At 40.4% G+C, this 19,853-nt stretch overlaps 1 protein-coding gene across 1 annotated transcript in view; it reads left to right on the top strand.

Moving 5' to 3' along the window:
• IGFBP5 (insulin like growth factor binding protein 5) overlaps window positions 1–19,096 on the top strand; it is a 40,960-nt gene extending 21,864 nt beyond the window's left edge. Inside the window, exons 2-4 of the mRNA XM_026665507.2 lie at window positions 9,688–9,917; window positions 12,345–12,464; window positions 13,064–19,096. Coding sequence (XP_026521292.1) covers window positions 9,688–9,917; window positions 12,345–12,464; window positions 13,064–13,195 — 482 coding nt within the window. The 3' untranslated portion in view covers window positions 13,196–19,096. The remainder of the gene's footprint in view (window positions 1–9,687; window positions 9,918–12,344; window positions 12,465–13,063) is intronic.
• Window positions 19,097–19,853: the final 757 nt, after the last annotated feature.

Raw genomic sequence — 19,853 nt, 5'->3', positions numbered from 1 at the left:
AATTTTTTTTAGCAACCGGTTCTGTGGGCGTGGCTTAGGTGGTGGGCATGGCTTGATGGTCATATGACCGGGTGGACATGGTTTGGTGGTCATGTTATTGGCTGGGCGTGGCCAACTCAATATCACTCACATTGAGGCATGCATCTTCTCGCCTGGCCTCTCATGACTGTGGGGATGTTGCAACAGTCGTAAGTGTGAAAAATGTTTTTTTCAGTGCCATTGTAACTTTGGATGGTCACCCCACACAAGCAAAGTACCAGCAAAGGAGGGGGAAAAACCTCCAGAGAAGTTCCTGAGACAGGAAGTCTAGTCCTGCCAAGAATGTAATAAGGGTTAACGGAGAGGCAGTTTCTGTAGGCAACACCAGAATGTTTCCTTCCTGCCTTCCTTACAGGATTAGGCCAGTAATTTCTTCTAACAACCGGTTCTCCGAACTGCTTAGAATGTTAACAACCGGTTCTAGCGAATAGGTGCAAACCTGTAGAATCCCACCCCTGATGATAAAGTATCACTCATTACATAAAAGGAAAAAGGCTTTATGCTCACTTTGCCACCTAAGTCTGATTCACTCACCACCTTGTCTCCCAGGTTGTAGGATCTTGAATTTCTAGGGCTGAAGGCCGCATTTTCACAGTTTGTCAGGAATGTATCAAACAAGAAAAATAGAAGGGGCTGCAAGTTTACCACCAAGACATGAAATTCATGAATAATTAAATTGCTGGACCACCCAAATCTTCAAATCCACTCTTTCTATTAAGCATCAGATGGAAAATGCTACCTAGAAATAACATACGAGCAAGACAGCTGACTTGATAAAAAGTATTTCAGGAAAGCGTGAACCAAAAAATATACTCCTTGCTTAAAGTATGATCATTTATGTGGTAACATGCTTACTGCCAGTCACTGACTTGCATTGATTTTAAGGTTATAACTTTAAAAAAAAAAATTAATCCCAGCGGTAGAAGATGAAAAGGATTATCATTCTTAACCCAGTATCTGTCATCCCCTCAAAATAATTGCCATCTGTATCAAACTATTATCAGCATTTTGAGGTAAGTCAGATCAGGAAATAGAATCATAAGAAATACAAAAACTCAGCTTTATTGATATAAACTATAATAAAATAATTTTGAAAGCCTTATTGTGTTTCCTTTTCCTTCCCTCTTATACCAAAGAGACTCGAGGCAAGCCAGCCTTGAGTTTCTTTCTCATGCATTCCTGTTATCCCAGGCTAAGCTTACATTCTACTAATGGGCGCAGCTTATTTTCTCCAAGATCATCTTTGTACTTCTCTACACTGGCTCACTTGATTAGAAAAGGAAAATATTTTGTTACTATGTTTCTTTTTTTCTCTTCTGTTTGCCAAATACATTTTCTAGAATTTTTGTTCCAAATTCCTGATCCTGAAAAACATTTTGAATTAGATATTCTTCTCCAGATGTCTTGGACTATAGCAGTTGTTATTCCCAACCAACTATAGTCTTTGGCCATCCGCTTGGAAAGCTGATTTTTAAAAATGGTGAAAATGCTGACTTCATAAGCTAAAGTATTTGCCCTTTGAAAGTAAAAGATGAAACAAAGCTTACAATTGCATCCAACTGGTAAATAATGCTATTTGTAGGTTGGCCACAGACCATGAGAAATAGGCAGTACATTTAGCTATGCTTTTTCTATCTCATAGTTATTGGCTCAACTATAGCTACTAGAGGATTAGTCTTTTAAGAAGAATCAAAGGCATCTTAAATTAGTACATCATTTTCACTGAAGAAGGGTGATCAAAGCCAAAACCCAAACTATTTTGTTAGAAAATACACCTGAATATGTAATCCAAATGTTTATATTATCTCTTTTACTTCTCATTTCTATTCTAAAACTCTGTCAAGCATCCATGAATAATCCCAACTAAGATTTGAATCCAATAAAGAATATTAATAGTCTATACATTTTAAAATCCCTGTTCAGTTTCCATGTTTGTTTTGAGACAAAAGAACAGTAATATTTTACTATGGCCTCTGGTTTTATAATTCTCTGAAGCTTGCAAAAACTTCATCTTCTAGCATGATCAGTTAACTTGCACCTGGCATGATAACTTTAAAACATTTTAACATGCTTTTGAAAATGCAAATTCATTGACTTCTCAAGAGTATTCATTCCAAATAGTGAATCCTAAGATATAAGAAATGATGGGTTGTCATGTTCCATTTTATCTGTATTCAACTTCCCAGAGCTACACATGTGGTTGGTTTGCACAAGACCTGTGACAACAAGGGTCCTTGATTCATCTTCTGCTATCATTAATCGGGATGTTTCCAGACTTTTAAGAATGAGGACTATTGTTAGGAGGCATTTCTTTGGTGTCTCCTGGGTCTCTTCCTTTAAGATCTAGTGGGACAAATTCCTTACTCCTTCTCTAAATATCTTCAGAATGAAAGTGTCAGACATCCCTCACTGTCATGTTCTTATAGTAGAGGACACTTAAAATTGTTAGGTGCATTCATGTGCATTTGACTTGGGTACAGAATTCTAATTGTATCAAGAAAATTCAACTCATGTTAAATATCAAGAATATCAGATCTGCCATGCAAAACTCCAGATAGCCATTAGGGGGCAGCAAAGACATACAGAAAAGTCTCACTGCAATTTTCACAGTCCAGCTGCAATAGCAGGTAATGATACAAGGTAGAATCAATAACACCTCAATTTGTTTCAGCTGATGAAGCCAGTTCCTCTTCATTCTAGTCAGAGGACACATGATCCTTGGACAAACCCAAGTTTTTTGGCATGGGGAGGAAAGCAAAAGAGACCCCTGCCCTTCAGAATTTCAGCTAACATTCCACCCTGTCAGTTCCAGGGACCCTTAATGCCTGGGAGCTTTTCAACCCCTTCCCCTTGTTCTCACTGGAACAAGCAGAAAGGCATTCTAAAGATGAAGAGACCACCAAGCATTACTTTCTGGCTGCAGTTCAACCAGTCTAACCAGTTTGCTGCTAAGGCTGCCACCTGGCCAGATTTTTGTTTGTTTGTTTTCCTTTCAAACCAAAGCTTGACTAGAGTTATTCAGAGAGATCAACCCAAAATATAGCCTCTTTGAGTGATTGCCTTTCTTGGTCTCCCTCTCGCATCCCCTAACAAGTGAGGCATAGCGTTGCCAAAGAAAGATCAGAGCTGAAATTTGATTTTTGGGATTACTAACACACAGTCGTGGATATGCACCTGCCCAGTAATAAAACTAAAAATGTAAGATGACTTCCAATCTAATGTTGCAGGGTAAGATCCTGGCTACCCTATTTCAAGTGGTGTTTGCAATAATTTCAGAATCTATCAAACACACTTTATTTAACAGAGACTGCTTCCATCCTCTCTCTTCCCATTTCCAAATGGAAACCTAACCCCTACTTTAATAAAGTAAGTGAACCAGACTGTTACTTGATGCCCCAATATGGTTTGTTTGTTTGTTTGTTTGTTTGGGCACAGCATATGATGTGAACAAAGCATTGGTGAATTACTGACCCAGATTTAGCATATTGTGTGACCCTCACCTAAGTATTCCTTCAGTTTCCTCTTTAATAATATTATGCTACATCTCTTCCACATACTATTTCTTCCCCATTTTTGTCACTGGCCTGCCCTTCTTATCTCTCCCACATGATTATATATCTTTATGTGTGATTATTATATAATGAGAACTAGTCTGGGGTAGTGATTAAGGTACCAGGCTAGAAACCATGATACTATGAGCTCTGGTCATGTCTTAGGCACAACTGGGTGACCTTGGGCCAGTCACTTTCTCTCAGCCCTAGAAAGCAGACAATGGCAAAACACTTTCAAAATCTTGCCAAGAAACTGCAAGGACTTGTCCAAGAGTCAGAGACTGACTTGAAGGCAGGAAAAAAAAAAACCTCCACCCTATAGATAGTAGGTTAATCAGTGGCATATTTCTGAATATTGTCACTGGAAACAAAGATGGCCATTTCCCTTACAGCTTGTTTTTTAATTATCCATTAATGTCTTCTTAATAAGTAGTCATGTCTGTTAATATAGTACACTGTTTGAAATGGACTTGCATGCTCATAAGACCTTTCTCTCTGGTATAAAAATGAAGCCTAGGAATTTTTCCGTAGCCTAATGTATGAGCAGTTGGCAATTGGCCATTAACAGTAATGGGCTAAGCCAGCAAACAAATCACTAGGTTATTTTTCTCTCTACACTTTCATTTGTCGTTATAAATCAGCATAGACAAATGTTATGCAAATTAATTTTGTGTGTTTCTCTTTTGGAGTTATGATTAAATTGATTTGTTCCCTCACCTCACAAAATACCGCTTTGGGCTAAAATGTTACTGTTTACGTTTGATCTTGTTCTTGTCATTACACCTCAACTTAATGCGGAGTTCTCATCTCCAGTCTTCTCCAAAACCTACTTTCTTTATAGCAAGAATGCTGGAACTCCTGTTAAATGATACTATTTTGTCCACAAAAAAAAATGGAACGTCCCCCTAGTCAATTTCTGGACTAATTCTATGTCCATCTCAGCAGAATAAATACTGTAGCCATGCGATCTCTTAAACCAACTGGTTTATTTCACAGCCACTTTGGCTACAGTGAAACTATGTAATGCTTAAGTTGATATAAAACTCATTAGAACTTCCAGAGTTCAAACCTCGGGAAGGCCATAAGAATGTTTCTTTCTTCAAACTACTTGCAGTGATGGAGAGTAAGCAGAATCATCTTTTACGCACCTTAAGCAAACCTCCTTACTACTATGTCTTTTTTTTTTTTTAACTTACACAGTTTTGTGAAGGACAGTATTGTACAGAGAAGTTTTAAAATAACCAGTTTGGACACCGTGCAAATTACACTCGTACAAATTACACTTGGATATACTTGTGTATATCCAGTCTGCTGTCTAAGTAGCTTAAAGATAGGAAAGAAGGAAAGTGGGTACTTTATTTCAAAATCCTACCCACCCAAAAAAAAACCAAGAATTTTGAACCAGTTGGGAGAGGGATTAGGCAGGAGTGGGCTGCTACTGGTTCGGACCAGTTCGGGCGAGCCCTTAGTTCTGGCGATCAGTGGGCCCCACCCACCCACTCCTGCCCTAGTCTGTCCTATATTTCTGTGTTTTGCAGCCCAGCTGTTTTACTCACTGGGGCTGCTGTAGAAGGTATGTTTTAGAGCTGAAAATGAGAGATTTTCAAACACTGCTCACCAAACCGGTTGTTACACCGGTTGAATCCCACCACTGGGACTAGGTCAGATCTACTTATACTACGGAATAAGATAGAAAATGGCCAAGAGAGCGCAAATATACAGAAACTAACAAAGCTCAAACCACCATTACTCCTCAAACTGCTTTCACAGAAGATGTGGCTGCAGTATCCTGCATGACTTTCCCTGACCATACTGGCTAAATGGAAAATCCACATGCAAAGGCAATGTATCTTTTTTAGAAGCAGAGGCTGAGGTCTAATTGGAGCAAAAGCAATTGCTTTCATCGACTGCTAATCAGCTTTCAAGAAGCATTTATATATTTACGCAAAAGGCATGCCCAGGAAGACTTTCCTTGTTTCCAACATGCTGGAGCACACATTCTCTCCCCCACACACACCCCTCCTTTCTTGTGGCTTCTGAAATCTTCCAGGTTTTAAAGCCAGAATCTCTGCCAAGGATCTTATGAACTAGCCTTAAAGAAGTAAAGCTAAAACCCAGCAAATGAATTAGAGACCCTTCAGAGCATTGCCATCCTTATATCATGCCTCCCAAAGTAGACCTTGGGTTTTTTTGGTCGTTTGTTTTTTTGCTTTTTTTTTTCCTGGAAGCTGCTGGTATTTCCATGCCGGGGCCCAAAAGGAATTAGAAGTTGGCCAATGCTCCCCCACTGTGACTTGCCAACAGATTCCAGGTTTAAACTGTTTATATTTTCAGTAATTTATAACCCAGTTTATTTTTCAGTAATTTATAACCTAGTTTATTTATAACCAGATTATATTTATCAGGCATGTTATGCATGCCTCTGGTGCCCTCTTCAGGATGCAGGGTAATGATCTACGGCAGAGGTCTACAAACTTGGCAACTTTAAGACTTGTGGACTTCAACTCCCAGAATTCTCCAGCCAGCATAGCTGGCTGGAGAATTCTGGGAGTTGAAGTCCACAAGTCTTAAAGTTGCCAAGTTTGGGGACCCCTGATCTACGGTATCCGTGGGAAAGAAATTTTGCATAAAAATACCACTTCTCTGTTTCTCATTGTACTGTCATGCCATAACAAGAGGAAAGGAGGGGGAGGGGGAGCGGGAGGGGAGAGGGAGGGAGGGAGGGAGGAGAGAGAGAGAGAGTTTCCATGAAGCATTTGATTTATCTAAGAAAATGGTGGCTGAGCCTAAAAAGATACACTAATTTTAAGCAAGCAAAGAAACTGTTGAGGCATGATCATAATTGCTTAAACTTGAATTGGGTTTCAGTTCTGTCTCTAAAATAAAATCTGGACAAGTTCGGGTATATTTGGAGCATGAAGCTGTGGTGGAACTTAAGGAGCCAAACAAATTTTAGGTGGTTAAGGTACCAGACTAAAAACTAGGAGATGGTGAGTTCTAGTCTCAATTTAGGCATGAAGCCGGCTGGATGGCCTTGAGCCAGTCACTTTCTTTCTCAACCCTAGAAAGCAGGCACTTCTGAAAGCTTGCCAAGAAAAATGCAGGGACTAGTCTCGGCAGTTGCCAGGAAGCACCACTGACTACGAGCATTTCTTCTCCATAAATATTTTCAAGTTCCACATCTTGGAATACTTCCAGGGTTATACATTTGAGATAAACTGGGATTGCAAATCCCAATATTCTCTATCTGAAGGGAAATTCAGATTGGCCAATTGCCTCAGAATTAAAAGGGTTGCAGTTGTACCCTCTCGTATCTGGAAGGTACCAGCCTGAGGAAGGCTGATCCAAAGATCAAATGCCCATGTGGGCATGGAAAGAAAGTTCTTTTGGAAATGAGCAACAAGCTTAGTGCCAATTGGGAAGTAGAAAGTGTTCAGAAATCTCTTTTGGATATATAGGAGCCATGGTGGCGCAGTGGTTAGAGTACAGTACTGCAGGCTACTTCTGCCTTCACTTTGGCAGTTCAAATCCCAGCAGGCTCAAGGTTGACTCAACCTTCCATCCTTCCGAGGTTGGTAAAATGAGGACCCAGATTATTGGGGGCAATAGGCTGACTCTGTAAACCACTTAGAGAGGGCTGTAAAGCATTGTGAAGCGGTATATAAGTCCAAGCGCTATAGTGCTATTGCTATAGTGCTATATGTGATGCAGAAAGCCATGTTTCTACTCTTCTTCCCTGTTACCAGCCCTTGCCCCTCTCCCCTGTTCTAGTAATAGACATGGTCAGTGCAGGATTCCATAAACTCTGGGAGTTAAGATTCATTTAAATTGAGAACCAAAAATAACCCTCTTTTGCTTTAAGAGCCATATTAAAGGTCATAAGTTAGCTAAGTATAGCTGTCACCAAGTTGCTCCTATATATAAACCACCCTGGAGCTCTGAAAATGACCATCTATTAAAGAGATCATATTGGCAGGGATCAGGTACAAAACTTAAGAGGTAGGATGCATTTTTTCCTCTGGAATTTGCTGCCACAAAAGCATGGGGGAAACAACCAATGTAGTAGAATTGCTTTCCAGGGAAAAATATAATAAAACAAATACCCAGACAAGAAACAGCTGCCAGTTGGACTATGAAACTCAGAAAAGTAAAATTCCTTTTAAGTGGTAATGGATTTTTAGTGATCAAATACTGAGAATTAACAAGAGGCTGGTATCAGCAATTTGTCTGCTTTGAAACCTCTTGGGCCAGCCAGTAAACTGAAGTCAGAATAGGGGCAGGTAATTCTGTCAAGTTAATTTGTTACAATTTTATAACTTTCTCTCCCTTCCTCACTCCCTCCTTCTTCCCTCTCCCTCTCTCTTTCCCCCTCCCTCCCTCCCTCCCCCCCTCTCTCTCTCACGCACACACATAAATTAATGCAGTTTTCCATAGATTTTTCCTAACATATGAACTTTTGTGCATGCATTTGTCTTTAATTGCATATATTTTTCCAATATTAAAATGCTTCTCTTTTTTTTTGCATACTTTTATCTAATACACAATTGAGAGAGCTCTTTTTTCAGATGCGATCCATGTTAAACGTTTGCTATTTGCCTGCATTTCAGGCTTATCTTGGGAGATCTAAAAAAGAAATATTGACCAAAAAATTTCTGATGGTCCAAATGTTTTAATCCCCTTTGTCTGAATATACACTTCTAGGCAATGTTGATAAAAATGATCATTACTCCCACTAACAGTAAATTCAGCTGGGGAATATCCATTGAAGCCAAAATACGATGGGAACTCCAGAGCTGACCTCTGGATGCGGTGACACTATCCTGAAGGGAACCTATCCATGATCTAGGGGTGTCTTCCAAGGTCACAGCTACTGCTGGATGGGACCCTTTGCCAACTTCAGTTAGATCACCAGCTGTAAGCCTTCCTGATGCAGGAGGACCATGAAGTAGTAATTCCCTCTCTCATTGCCATTTGTTTCGGCTATTGCAGTACATTTTAACATGGTGCTGCCTTTAATGACAACTCAAAAATTATACTTGGTGCAAAATGCAATAAGTCCCACATGTTAGTTGCCATTTGATGCCATAAGGCACAGTTTGCTTGTCCAATGGGCAAGGACAGTCTCCTTCAACCGAAAGCAAGCCATCCAAAATAGATAATGTCAATGCCTGGATCTTTGCTGATAAACATCTCCAGGGCCTCCACACAGCAGGCTACTGTATGTACTGGATTTGCATAATGCGATTCTTCTCTGAAACACCCCTTCTTCCCAATAATTGGCCTTTAAAATGGAAGAATTCTCATTACAAATTTAGCAAAGAAGTTCTGGTTTAACTTCATCTTAAAATCATTTAAGTTCATCTTCCCCTTCCCTCTCCCCCCCTTTTTTTTTAGGACTAAAATGGGCAAGATTAGAAATAAAGAGTTGATGATCAAAATGGGTCCATCACAGTAACAATGCACGGATATCAATTACGGAAATGAATGAATTTCAGTGTATTACATTGCATGGATAGGAGGAAAAGACCTATAGCTAAGATTGGTATGCTGTATATATGTCCTGAGTCTTACAGTTGTCTTTAATTTAAATAGTATACAATAGTCTAAACTATATTTATTGTCTAAAATATTTGTCTAAACCAGAGGTCTTCAAACTTGGCAACTTTAGGACTTGTGGACTTCAACTCCTAGAATTCAGACTTCCTAAGTCTTAAAGTTGCCATGTCGGGGGACCCCTGGTCTAAACTATATCTCCCAAAAATTCTGTAATCAAAACTGAGTGCATAATTCTCTGTCTGTGAGGCTTCATCTGTGGGTTTGAATGAAGTCCAGTGGTCACATAGCCACTATTTGAAGTTACAGCAGCATTGAAAAAAAATGATTTATGGACCGATCCTCACACTTACAATTATTATGTGGCATCGCCACATTCACATGATCAAAATTAGATTTCTCAGCAGTCTGAATATTTATGACAATTGCAGTATTTCAAAATCATGTAATCACCATTTGGAATCCAATACACTGATACAGTAAACATGGTGACAAGCCCAAACACAACTTGAAAATGTTCTTTCTCTTTTTTTTTCCCATCTAGAAAGGGAATCCCGGGAGCATGAAGAACCAACCACTTCTGAGATGGCTGAGGAGACCTATTCATCCAAAATATACAGAAACAAGGGGCTTGGGCGCTACTCTGAGCTAAAGGCAGAAGCAGTGAAGAAAGACCGCAAGAAGAAATTGTCCTTATCTAAGATTGTGGGTGGGGCAGAAAATACTGCACACCCTCGAGTTGCTGCTCCGGAACTAAGACCAGAATTCGAATTGGTAAGAGCCATCCTTCCTAAGACTTCTAAGTCTTCCTTTCTCTATATCTTTCTGTCTTGCTTTTCTCCCTCTCATATTCCTGCTAACTTTACTCTGAGTGGAGGCCATTACCCAGAAGAGCTTGGAATACTATGAGGCAGACATAGAGTTTGTGGACATTCAGCGGGACAGCATTAAAAGCTCAACATGGAGTGGGAAAACAATAATCAGAACTGTTTGGGGGGCAGTATTGTTCAACATTTTTATTAATTACGTGGATAAGAGCCAATTTGGTCTAGTGGTTCCAGGCTTGAAACTAAGAAAAGTTTCTCCTGGGAGGTCTATGAGTTCTAGTGTGGCCTTCAGTATAAAAGCCAAGTGGGTGACTTTGGGCCAGTCATTCTCTCTCAGCCCAGGAGGAGGAATGGGTATTGTGTGTATTTTATACCTTGAGTTATTTATAAAAAATAATAAAGGATAAATAATAAATAAATAAATAAATAAATAAATAAATAAATAATAGGATTGGTGAGCTACTTAACAAATATTTGGAGGAGAACATTGGAAGTAACATTATGGCCAATACTCGGATGTCAGAACAAGATTTCAGTGTAATTTGGTTAAGTGGGAAAACTGGGCTGAGAAGAACATGACGTCTGTTAACAAGGTCAAATGTAAGTTATCATATTTCGAGAGAGAAAATACAGTATGCATATACAAGATAGGAGACTCATAGCTTGGAAACATTACGTGTGAGAAGGACATCGGTTGTGGCAGATGACAACAAGCTGTTGAATCAGAAGTACATGGTTCTATTTTCTCCTGGTATTTTCACAAAAAGACAGGGATTTTTTTTGGTTTGTTTGTTTCGTTTTTGTCAATTTGCTTGCATTGTTTCAATTGGCTTAGGTTGGGGAACGAACCAGGATTCTAACCGACACCATACATGTATTTTCCTATTTCTATCAAACCTGCCAAATTTCAGATAAAAATCCCCATTTTACAGACCCATGTCAATCTGAGAGCTTTCTTTCTCTCTTGCTTTTTCTAGTAGCCTTTCTATGATCTGGACAGGCACTATCAGAAAGTTTCTGCAATTTTGTTCCTACTAAAAATCTCGAAATGTGAATTCGGTTTGGATTTTCATTCAGAGAAATTTGTTTGGATCTTCAGGTTTTCATAACTTAAACCAGTAGGCTTTCTGGATCACGTTTATAGTAGTCATGTAAGAGGGAGTCTCTTACTGCTTTCATGTGCCAAAGGAACAATCGTCATCTTTCAAGAAATGTGGAGAAGGTAAAAGAGCAGTTGGTGTGTTGTGGTTAGGAGGGCCTTTGCACAGTTCATCTTGTGCACCAGCTGTGCCTTTTATTTGATCGGGAGACCTTTCAGACTGTTACTCACGCCTTGGTCACCTCACATTGGATTAATGCAATGTGCTTAACATGGGGCTGCCTTTGAAGATCACTTGGAAGTTACAGCTGGTTCAAAATGCAGTGGCGTTTTAAGCATTAATGTGCTCAATGTGCTCCTGTGTCACTACTGCCATGGGAGCTGCACCAGCTGCCAGTTAGTTTCCAAGTGTAATTCAAGGTGCTGGTTATTACCTATAAAGCCTTGTATGGCGTAGAGCTTGGATACCTGAGAGACAGCTTATCTCCAATTGCTTCTGCCCACCAAGTATGTTCCAGCAGAGTAAGGGTACTCCAGGTCCCCTCCACTAATTATTGCCATGTTATGGGACCTAGGAAGCCTCTCTCCTCTGTTGCAGCCCCCAAACAGAATCCCCCCCCCCCCGATAAACATGGCACCCTCTTTCCTGGGGTTCTGGAAAGCTTTAAAAACCTGGTTTTGGTCCCAAGCCTGACATTTATTATTCGTTCAATGCCCTCTCTTTTGTTTTATTCATCTTGTTGTTGATCAGATCATTTCAGTCGGTCTGATTTTATGTTTTTAGCTGATTTGTTTGTTTTTCAGTTTTGTAAAAAAGTGGCCCAGAGTCCACTGACATTGGGTGGCCAATATGTTTAAATAAATAACAACATTAGTCTTCACACTCAGATAATAGCAATAGCACTTAGACTTATATACTTCTTTATTGTGCTTTACAGCCCTCTCTAAGCGGTTTATAGAGTCAGCCTATTGCCCCCAACAATCTGGGTCCTCATTTTACCCACCTTGGAAGGATGGAAGGCTGAGTCGACCTTGAGCCTAGTGGGATTTGAACTGCCAAATTGTAGGCAGCTGGCTGCAGCAGAAGTAGCTTGCAGTACTGCACTCTAACCACTGCACCACAGAGGCTCCTGAGCCATTGTCAAGATTGGTGTCCCTATGAATACACTCTGGTTAATCTGACTCTAAGTCAGAAGCTCTGTGTTCATCCACTTCGGGCTTGAGTTTCTTGGTATTTCTTAACCAACCTTTCTGTGGTTGCTTCTCTTTCTTCAGGGCCCTTGCCGTCGGCAAATGGAGGCATCGTTACAGGAGCTCAAATCTAGCCAGCGAATGATCCCTCGAGCTGTTCATCTTCCCAACTGTGACAGGAAAGGTTTCTACAAAAGGAAACAGGTACTATTTCCTGCTGGATTCAAAATAAACATGTACGCTTTGCAGATAAGGAGCAGGGACAAATTTGCACTCATTTTCCATTGTCAGTTCAGACACCAGATCTGAGTTTCCACCGATGGAAAACCTCTTGTCCTACCACCATTTTGGAGTTTTGAATTACAAGCCATAGCTGAGAGAGAAGTTAAATTTGTTCAGTTGAAGGAAGGCTATAGAAGCCCCACAAAACGATGGGGAGAAGGCTACATTTTAGATCCAGAATCACTGCAAATATTGTATATGCATGGTTCCAGATAGGATGTCCTTTCCCCTGTGTTAGAGGAGTGCACTTCATAGCCTTCTCAGGAGTGCACTGCATTTCAGGAGTGCACTGCATAGCCTTCTCCTGCACCCCAAATAAATCAATGTCTGACCTTGGGGTGATATTCTATAAAATCAGTCCTGCTGAGCAAAGTAACGAGCTGGATTTATATTTCTGTCCTCCTCTCCCGATAGCTTGATGATAAGTTCAGGTTAATGCCATGCAAGATGAATCAGGTGTTAGAAATGGCAGCCCGGCTATCCTCCTGCTCACTATTGATCCTTTTCCTTCCCCTCTTTAGTGCAAACCATCTCGGGGCCGAAAACGTGGCCTGTGCTGGTGTGTGGACAAGTATGGATTGAAGCTGCCAGGAACTGATTATGTAGCTGGAGACCTGCAGTGTCACAACTTTGACAGCGGAAACACAGAATGAAGATCCCCGGCTGCCTCTCTCTGCCAGAGCCCTTCCCCACCCATCACCCACCCACACCTCACGATGCCCCCAAAGACTGATTCCTTTCATCTCATTTAAGAAACTGTGGACCTCGGAATCTACAGTGTATGTCATCAGCTTCTCTCAGTGGCAATGACAGAGACTGAAGGAGAAATGGCAACCCATTAAGGCGGAAGGGAAGGGAAGGGAAGGGAAGGGAAGGGAAGGGAAGGGAAGGGAAGGAAGGAAGGAAGGAAGGAAGGAAGGAAGGAAGGAAGGAAGGAAGGAAGGAAGGAAGGAAGGGAGATGACCATGATGACCACCTCCATGGGACAGGGCCATCAAGAAGCTCATAGGCCACCATGCTTGCCCTTGACTCTAGCCCGCCACCCAGAGAAGCACTGACCAGGAAGCTGTCAGAGGCACTTGAATAATGATTTCTTTTCTCCTTTCTTTGATATTACAGTTTAAAGCTTTTCCAGTTTAAAAAACTTAGTTTAAACAAACAACCCTTAGGACAAGCAGGCCTCTTGTTATCTATTATCTATTTGGGCATGTTTTCCTTTCTTTCTTCTTCTTTTTTCAAAAATATGTTCATTTCTGGAACCTCTTCTCTCTTTTCCCTAACAAGGACTAAAAGCCTGTCAGTGCCCTTGCCCTCTATGACTTCCCTTTTATTAAAAAAGCAAAAGGTCAGATGACAACAGAATCCTATAATGGGATGAAGCAAAATTAAGAATTAAAAACTTACTGTTCTCAGTGGGTTTCTTTCCCAGGACAGCAAAAGGGTTCAACCTGATTATTTAAAATGTCTTGTACAGTCTTTTCCTATGTAAATACAGATGTGCACACAGATGTTTACTCTTCGTTCTCGATTGAACAATCCCATTTCCTTACATGCAAAGCCCTTTGATTTTAATTGTGCACGAAGGCCCGGCAACTTGTTCAGGGCTACTTGCATAAGTCAAAGGTGTTCAGAGTTGTGTATTTGCAGGAAAAGTGTCCAAGTTGAAACATGGCTTGCCAGAGATCTTGCAGGCACTTAAAGCCTGAAATGTTTGTTGCTTCTATAAATACACCTGTGGATTTCCACCTTCTGACAGGCTAAAATAGTAAGATCCCTTTGATTTTTTTGATTTTTTTTTAACTCTGGAAGGACACCTGATTCTTCACTATGATATCCCAAATGTCCTTTACAATGAAAATTCCAAGAGGCTGGTTGATGATTCATAAAATTACACATACTAGAAATATAAACATGATCTGTAATAAGGGAAATGTTTTACCATTTCCCCATATCTACAACATTTAGAGAAGTCTCTGTAGGCAGAGGCCTCTACTATTTCAAAGCCTACTTGAGTGACTGGCTGAAAAGACGTTATCCTTTTTCCCCTCTGTCTCTCTCTCTCCTGACAGAATTCGGCATCTCTAACAGCTGCTTAGAAATTCAACAGTGATGATTTGATCTACTATACTAATGTGTTATTTGTCCTGGGGAGAGGCTGTATCTATTTAATTTTTGACAGTGCCCCACTTTGAAAAACCTAGGGACCCTGTCAGGAAAGGAAGAGAAACCAAACCCATACAACCACTTGCAGAGACCATTGATTCAACAGCTTTGGCATTCAGGCTTGGGCAGACCACTAAAGCCGTTTAATTTTTTTGTAACTATAATTGTTGCTTTAATTCTTTGTTATGTTTTCATGGACGCTGCCAATAACAAGGTTGTTGTTTTTTCCCCAATGCCCATAATAACGAATGAAAGGCAAGGCAACAACAAGAAAGAACAGCTCCCATTCTGATTGTGGGATGAATCCTTGAAATAGAAGCCAGCAAGAAATATTGGTCCGCCATGATCTGATTAGCCAATATAAAACAGTCCTGAATATATTTCCCTTCCAAGAGAGGACTCTAAAGGACTTGAGGATCTTGCTGGGGCTGACTGCAAGCACTTCCAAGCCAAGTACTGATCAGAAGCATGGAGAAAAAAAGCTGGCTTCCTGGGAGCAGGAACAGCAAGCCCACGACTGTCCAGCATCCGGAAAGGATGCTACTGATGGAAGAACCAGAAGGACACCCGTGATGCACAAAACTCACAGCTAACACAGATGAAATAAGAAATCCTCCTGACAGGATTGGCTATTGCATCCAAGTGACTGTGGTGGGTTTTGCTCTTCGGCTCCTCTCCTTTCATTACTAATATTCAACTAGGTTCCAAAACTACATTGGAAAGCTAATGAATATCTGGCATTAGCAGGGATATGGGAATTGGCAAAAAAAAAAAAAAAATGGGATATTTGGCCTCACTATAAAAGCAGAAGGTAGATGGGCAAAATCCTCTCCTTATAAGGATGGATGCAAACATTTTATTCCTTCAGTAGGTATACATGTTTGAAGTCTGATTATTTGTTGGTTACTATCAATCATGAAAGAAAAATTCAGCTCTATCCATTTGTCCTACGTCTTGATATCTGATCCAATTATTCGTTATTTCCAGAAATTGTCACCTCTAAGTGCTCCATCTGTCATCCTCCCTGGGCTTTGGCAGCAGTGATTTCATAGCTATTCTTCTAAGAGTTGAGGCTCAGCCTACCATGAGCTTTCATCCAAACAAATGGTTTAACTGTACTTTTGATTGAAATATTTGCTACTGTGACAGCTGGATCCAAGTACTTTTCCCCTTCCCATCCTGCTTTAGGAAGAGAGTAATATACTTAAGTTTACTATCTGCACTGGGCTGGTAGCTGGTTGAATTGTTTATGTCCTCTTCTGTTCTAAGAAAGCCCTGAAGTATTCTGCTGGCTCTATAATTAGTCAAAAGCCTAAACCTTCCTTTCAAATTCTATGATAGATAAGATGCTAGAGACCACTAATGCTATTTAATTACAGTGTAGTTCCTTCATAAATTCTGTGCCAGCTTCTCCAACTTGACAATTCTTAAAAGTGTTGGGACAGTGATCCTCAAAATCCCCAGGGAAAAGTTCTTCTGTTAGGATGGTGTCAATGGTATCAGGTAGGAGAAGCTTGGTCTACATAATAAATCCAGAACTTGTATGAATGGACTTCTCCATCCTAAGTATATGATCCATGAAAATAGTACATATCAATGTGATGGTGAAAGGAGGAAGAAGCTGTGCTGTTGGCAACTCAACACACTTTTTTAGCCAGCCTCTGTGGTAACTTATGCCCGAGCAAGAGATTTGTGTGTGATTTACATTTTTTTTGTCAAATCTTCTATGAGGAGTTGGGAAGAGTTAAATCAAACCCCCATCAATCATTGCTAAACCACAGACTTCTCAAGCCCTGAGGATGAAATTTCTTCTCCAACAATAGTCAAATGGCAGCCAGGGGTCTCTTTGGAAAAATGGCCAGCATTCCCAGCTGGGGTGGCCTAATATTGTGAAAAAATAATTTGTCTTAGAATTCCTTCAAATGACCAATCCCTGCCATGATTATTGCTATCTTTACTCTGGGCCTGACATTTCCAGGACAAGTTCATTTAGAAAACTCCTTTGTCTTCCATCCATTATGACTAGATTAGACTAGACAAGAGGAACAAAATGGTTCTTCTCATGTATCTGCTAACTTCTGATGTTTGATGGTGGAGGCTGAGATTGGTCCCCTTTCAAATGAAACTGACCCTGCCTAAGGATGGGTTGGAGCCTCTTTATTTTCTATAGGGCAGGGACTCTTCTAACAAAAGCATTTGTCTCATGATTGTTTTAAGAGAAAGAAAGCCTGAGGATTCCAAAATCAACACCCCTTTCTGTAAAGCTAGCATTAAAGAAGAGAAGGTGAGGTACATATATATGCTATCTGCCTAGTACATAAAGTGGCAGGAGATGTACTAGGCACATAAGAAAAGTAAGTGAGGCAAAGTTACAGATCATGCTGAGTTTCTATTACTATAATGATTTTTTTTCTTAGCTCTTTTCAAAGTATCTTGACAACATTAGCTTTCTAAGAGTGTCCAGAATTCTACTATATGACTAAATTTCCTAAGGTTCCTAGAAAGAGAAATAATCATTGTTAGAAAGAAAAATTATTGCTAAGTGTCTGTCTGAGATACAAATTCATCCTAAATTACCTAAGACGAAAGAATGTAACTGAAACCCTTCTTCCTTCACTCCCTGGACTAGTTTTAACTCAAACCATGTTATTTCCTCCTCCCCAACACTTGAAAACATTACCCTGCATAGAAAATGCTAGCCTTTCTTCCTCAGTAAACAGGCTTGAGGAAGGTCACTGGTCCTCCTATCTGTGAGACACATAAGACAAACTCTACAGTCAAGGGAGGTGACTTGAAGGAATAATTGCCCCATATAGCTGTTCCTTTGTCAGTCCCAAGGCAATATTTCTGCCACGACTGTTTCAGAAAGTCATCGACTGCCTCCAAGGATAATCCCTTCATCTTATTATTTGGCTGACAGAGACAACAAAGAGAAACCAAGTCAAGTACATTAGCTATAGTAGAACCATGAGGGCAGCTATCATTAGAATTAACCTTTATCCTTTCTCCACCTTTTCATCTCCTTTACCTTCAAGTCCAGCCAGTTGGAAAAAGTTGAAATTGCTTCGGGCAGTTGGTTCTGGATAAAGGCCATCTTTCTTTCTTTCCTTCAAAGAAGAGGTCTTTCTAGGTTTCCTACCCAAGTCCAAAATAGATTGTTCAACCCTGCCCTAAGCAGAGGAAAAGGGGAAGCAAGTCACTTTGGCCAACAACCCCTGCTGCTTTGAATCCCATCTTTATTCTTGACCAAAGGGAGAAAGCTCCCCTGATTACTTTTCCCCCAATAAATGACCCTCCTCCCATCAGAGGAGCAAATCACAGTGAGAGGAGGTAAGAAAAATGATAAAAAAAGACAAAGCAGTGGGGGAAACTCCCTTCAGAAGTATAAAGAATGGAAGTGCAAAGGAGGCTTCGGAGGCACCAAAGCTAGTCAATTCTGAACTCCAAGAGCATCGTCAGCCAGTTGGGATTAGGAGCGCAGCTAGACCGCTAATCAGCCTTCTCCAACCTGAAGAATCTCCAGATGTGTCTTAACACTCTCCAAATCCTAAGCCACCCCAGCCAGACATTAGGGTTTCAATGCATCTGGAAAGCACCAGGTCAAAAGAAGACTTCTCTAGAGAGTCACACTGCAGCTGATAATATTCTAAGACAGGCAGCTTCTAGAATAGCCCAAACCTATTTGCAGCCAGAGATCCTTTGTCAGTGCTGTGGTGGACAGTTGTATTTTGAAACCACTAGTTCAAAGAGGAGGACTGCACTATTTCTCCACTTCATCCCTCTCTCCTTCCTTCTTTCACTTTTAACAGAGCCTAGATAACTTACGCAGCTAGCCAGTCATCCCAATTCCCAGTTCCCCCCTTCTTGTTAGGAGCTGCTTGGCTAATGCCCCAAAACTTGAGTCCTTCCATTTCCAGCCTTGCCCCACTTTAAGCCCTTCCAATGCAATGATTACACCCCACGATAGCACAGTGAACAGACAAGATTCCGAGATTCCTGCCTGGTTTTGGTTTTGGTTTTCATTACACCATTTATTCACTACACATTTTACAGTAGTTTTTTTATAGCTTTACATACATACATACATACATACATACCTTAGTTCTGTGGCTGTTTTGTTTTTGTTTTCCTTTTTGCAGTAAACAAGAATATTCATACTCTTACCAGTGGGGGGAAAATGCAGTTTGTGAAAAAAAAAAATCTGACAATGGATGAGGAGTGTAATGCTCTGTTTAGCATTTTGTACTTAAAAAAAAAAAAGAATCTCACATTTTATTAAAAGGTGAAGATTGCTGTATACTATTTATTCAAGTTATAATTTATGTTACTCTTTGATCTTTGTCTTTTCTTATGACAAAGCATTTATTTAATAAAGTTATGCATTCAGTTAAGTCTGCGTGCATGGCCTAAAACAAGTCTCTGTGTTCAGTATACGCTGGATTAAAACTGGCCAGCCTGCTATTAAGCGAGCCAATGGAGAATCTTTTGACTTTCTTTGAAACTACCAAAGTATTAAATGAACATGGACAAAAGACTTACATTGACATGGAGATGGATCAAAGACCTATTATTTACACAAGCCTTGGAGGATATAGGGCACTTCATGGCATAGCTGGGCATCTGTACTATCCTTAATTCATCAGGGTTCCCCACTGTTTACATCAATTTTCTGCTAAGAGTCAATAGCTTTCACTTTTTCATGGGAGAGAAGATAAGAGTTTGGAGTATCATTAGGTCAAAGTCAAATCTACACGATAATGACACCAGACATTGTGAATCAAAATTATTCCTACCTAGATCACGAAAACATTTGTTCTATTCTATCGTCCTCTTTGGCGTAGTCACATTTTGCAAGATGGAATATTAATTAGTTTTCTACCAAATATACCACTTCAGAGCCAGCCTGATGTAGTGATTAAGGCATCAGGCTAGAAACCAGGAGACCAGGAGTTCTAGTCCTATCTTAGACACAACCAGCTGGGTGACCTTGGGCCTTTCAGCCCTAGGAAGGAGGCAAGGCCAAACAGTTTCTGAAACCTTGCCAAAAGAAACTGCAAGGACTGGTCAAGTGGGAAATTGCCAAGTGGAAAATTGATTCAACATACACACACGCATGTATGCACATGCATGTGTGTGCTTCTGCTTTCT

This window comes from Notechis scutatus, chromosome 1 (assembly GCF_049901735.1).
Source record: "Notechis scutatus isolate UNSWTSFEM ecotype Mainland chromosome 1, rNotScu1.2, whole genome shotgun sequence".
Classification (NCBI taxonomy): domain Eukaryota; kingdom Metazoa; phylum Chordata; class Lepidosauria; order Squamata; family Elapidae; genus Notechis; species Notechis scutatus.
This window is presented reverse-complemented; position numbering and strand designations above follow the sequence as displayed.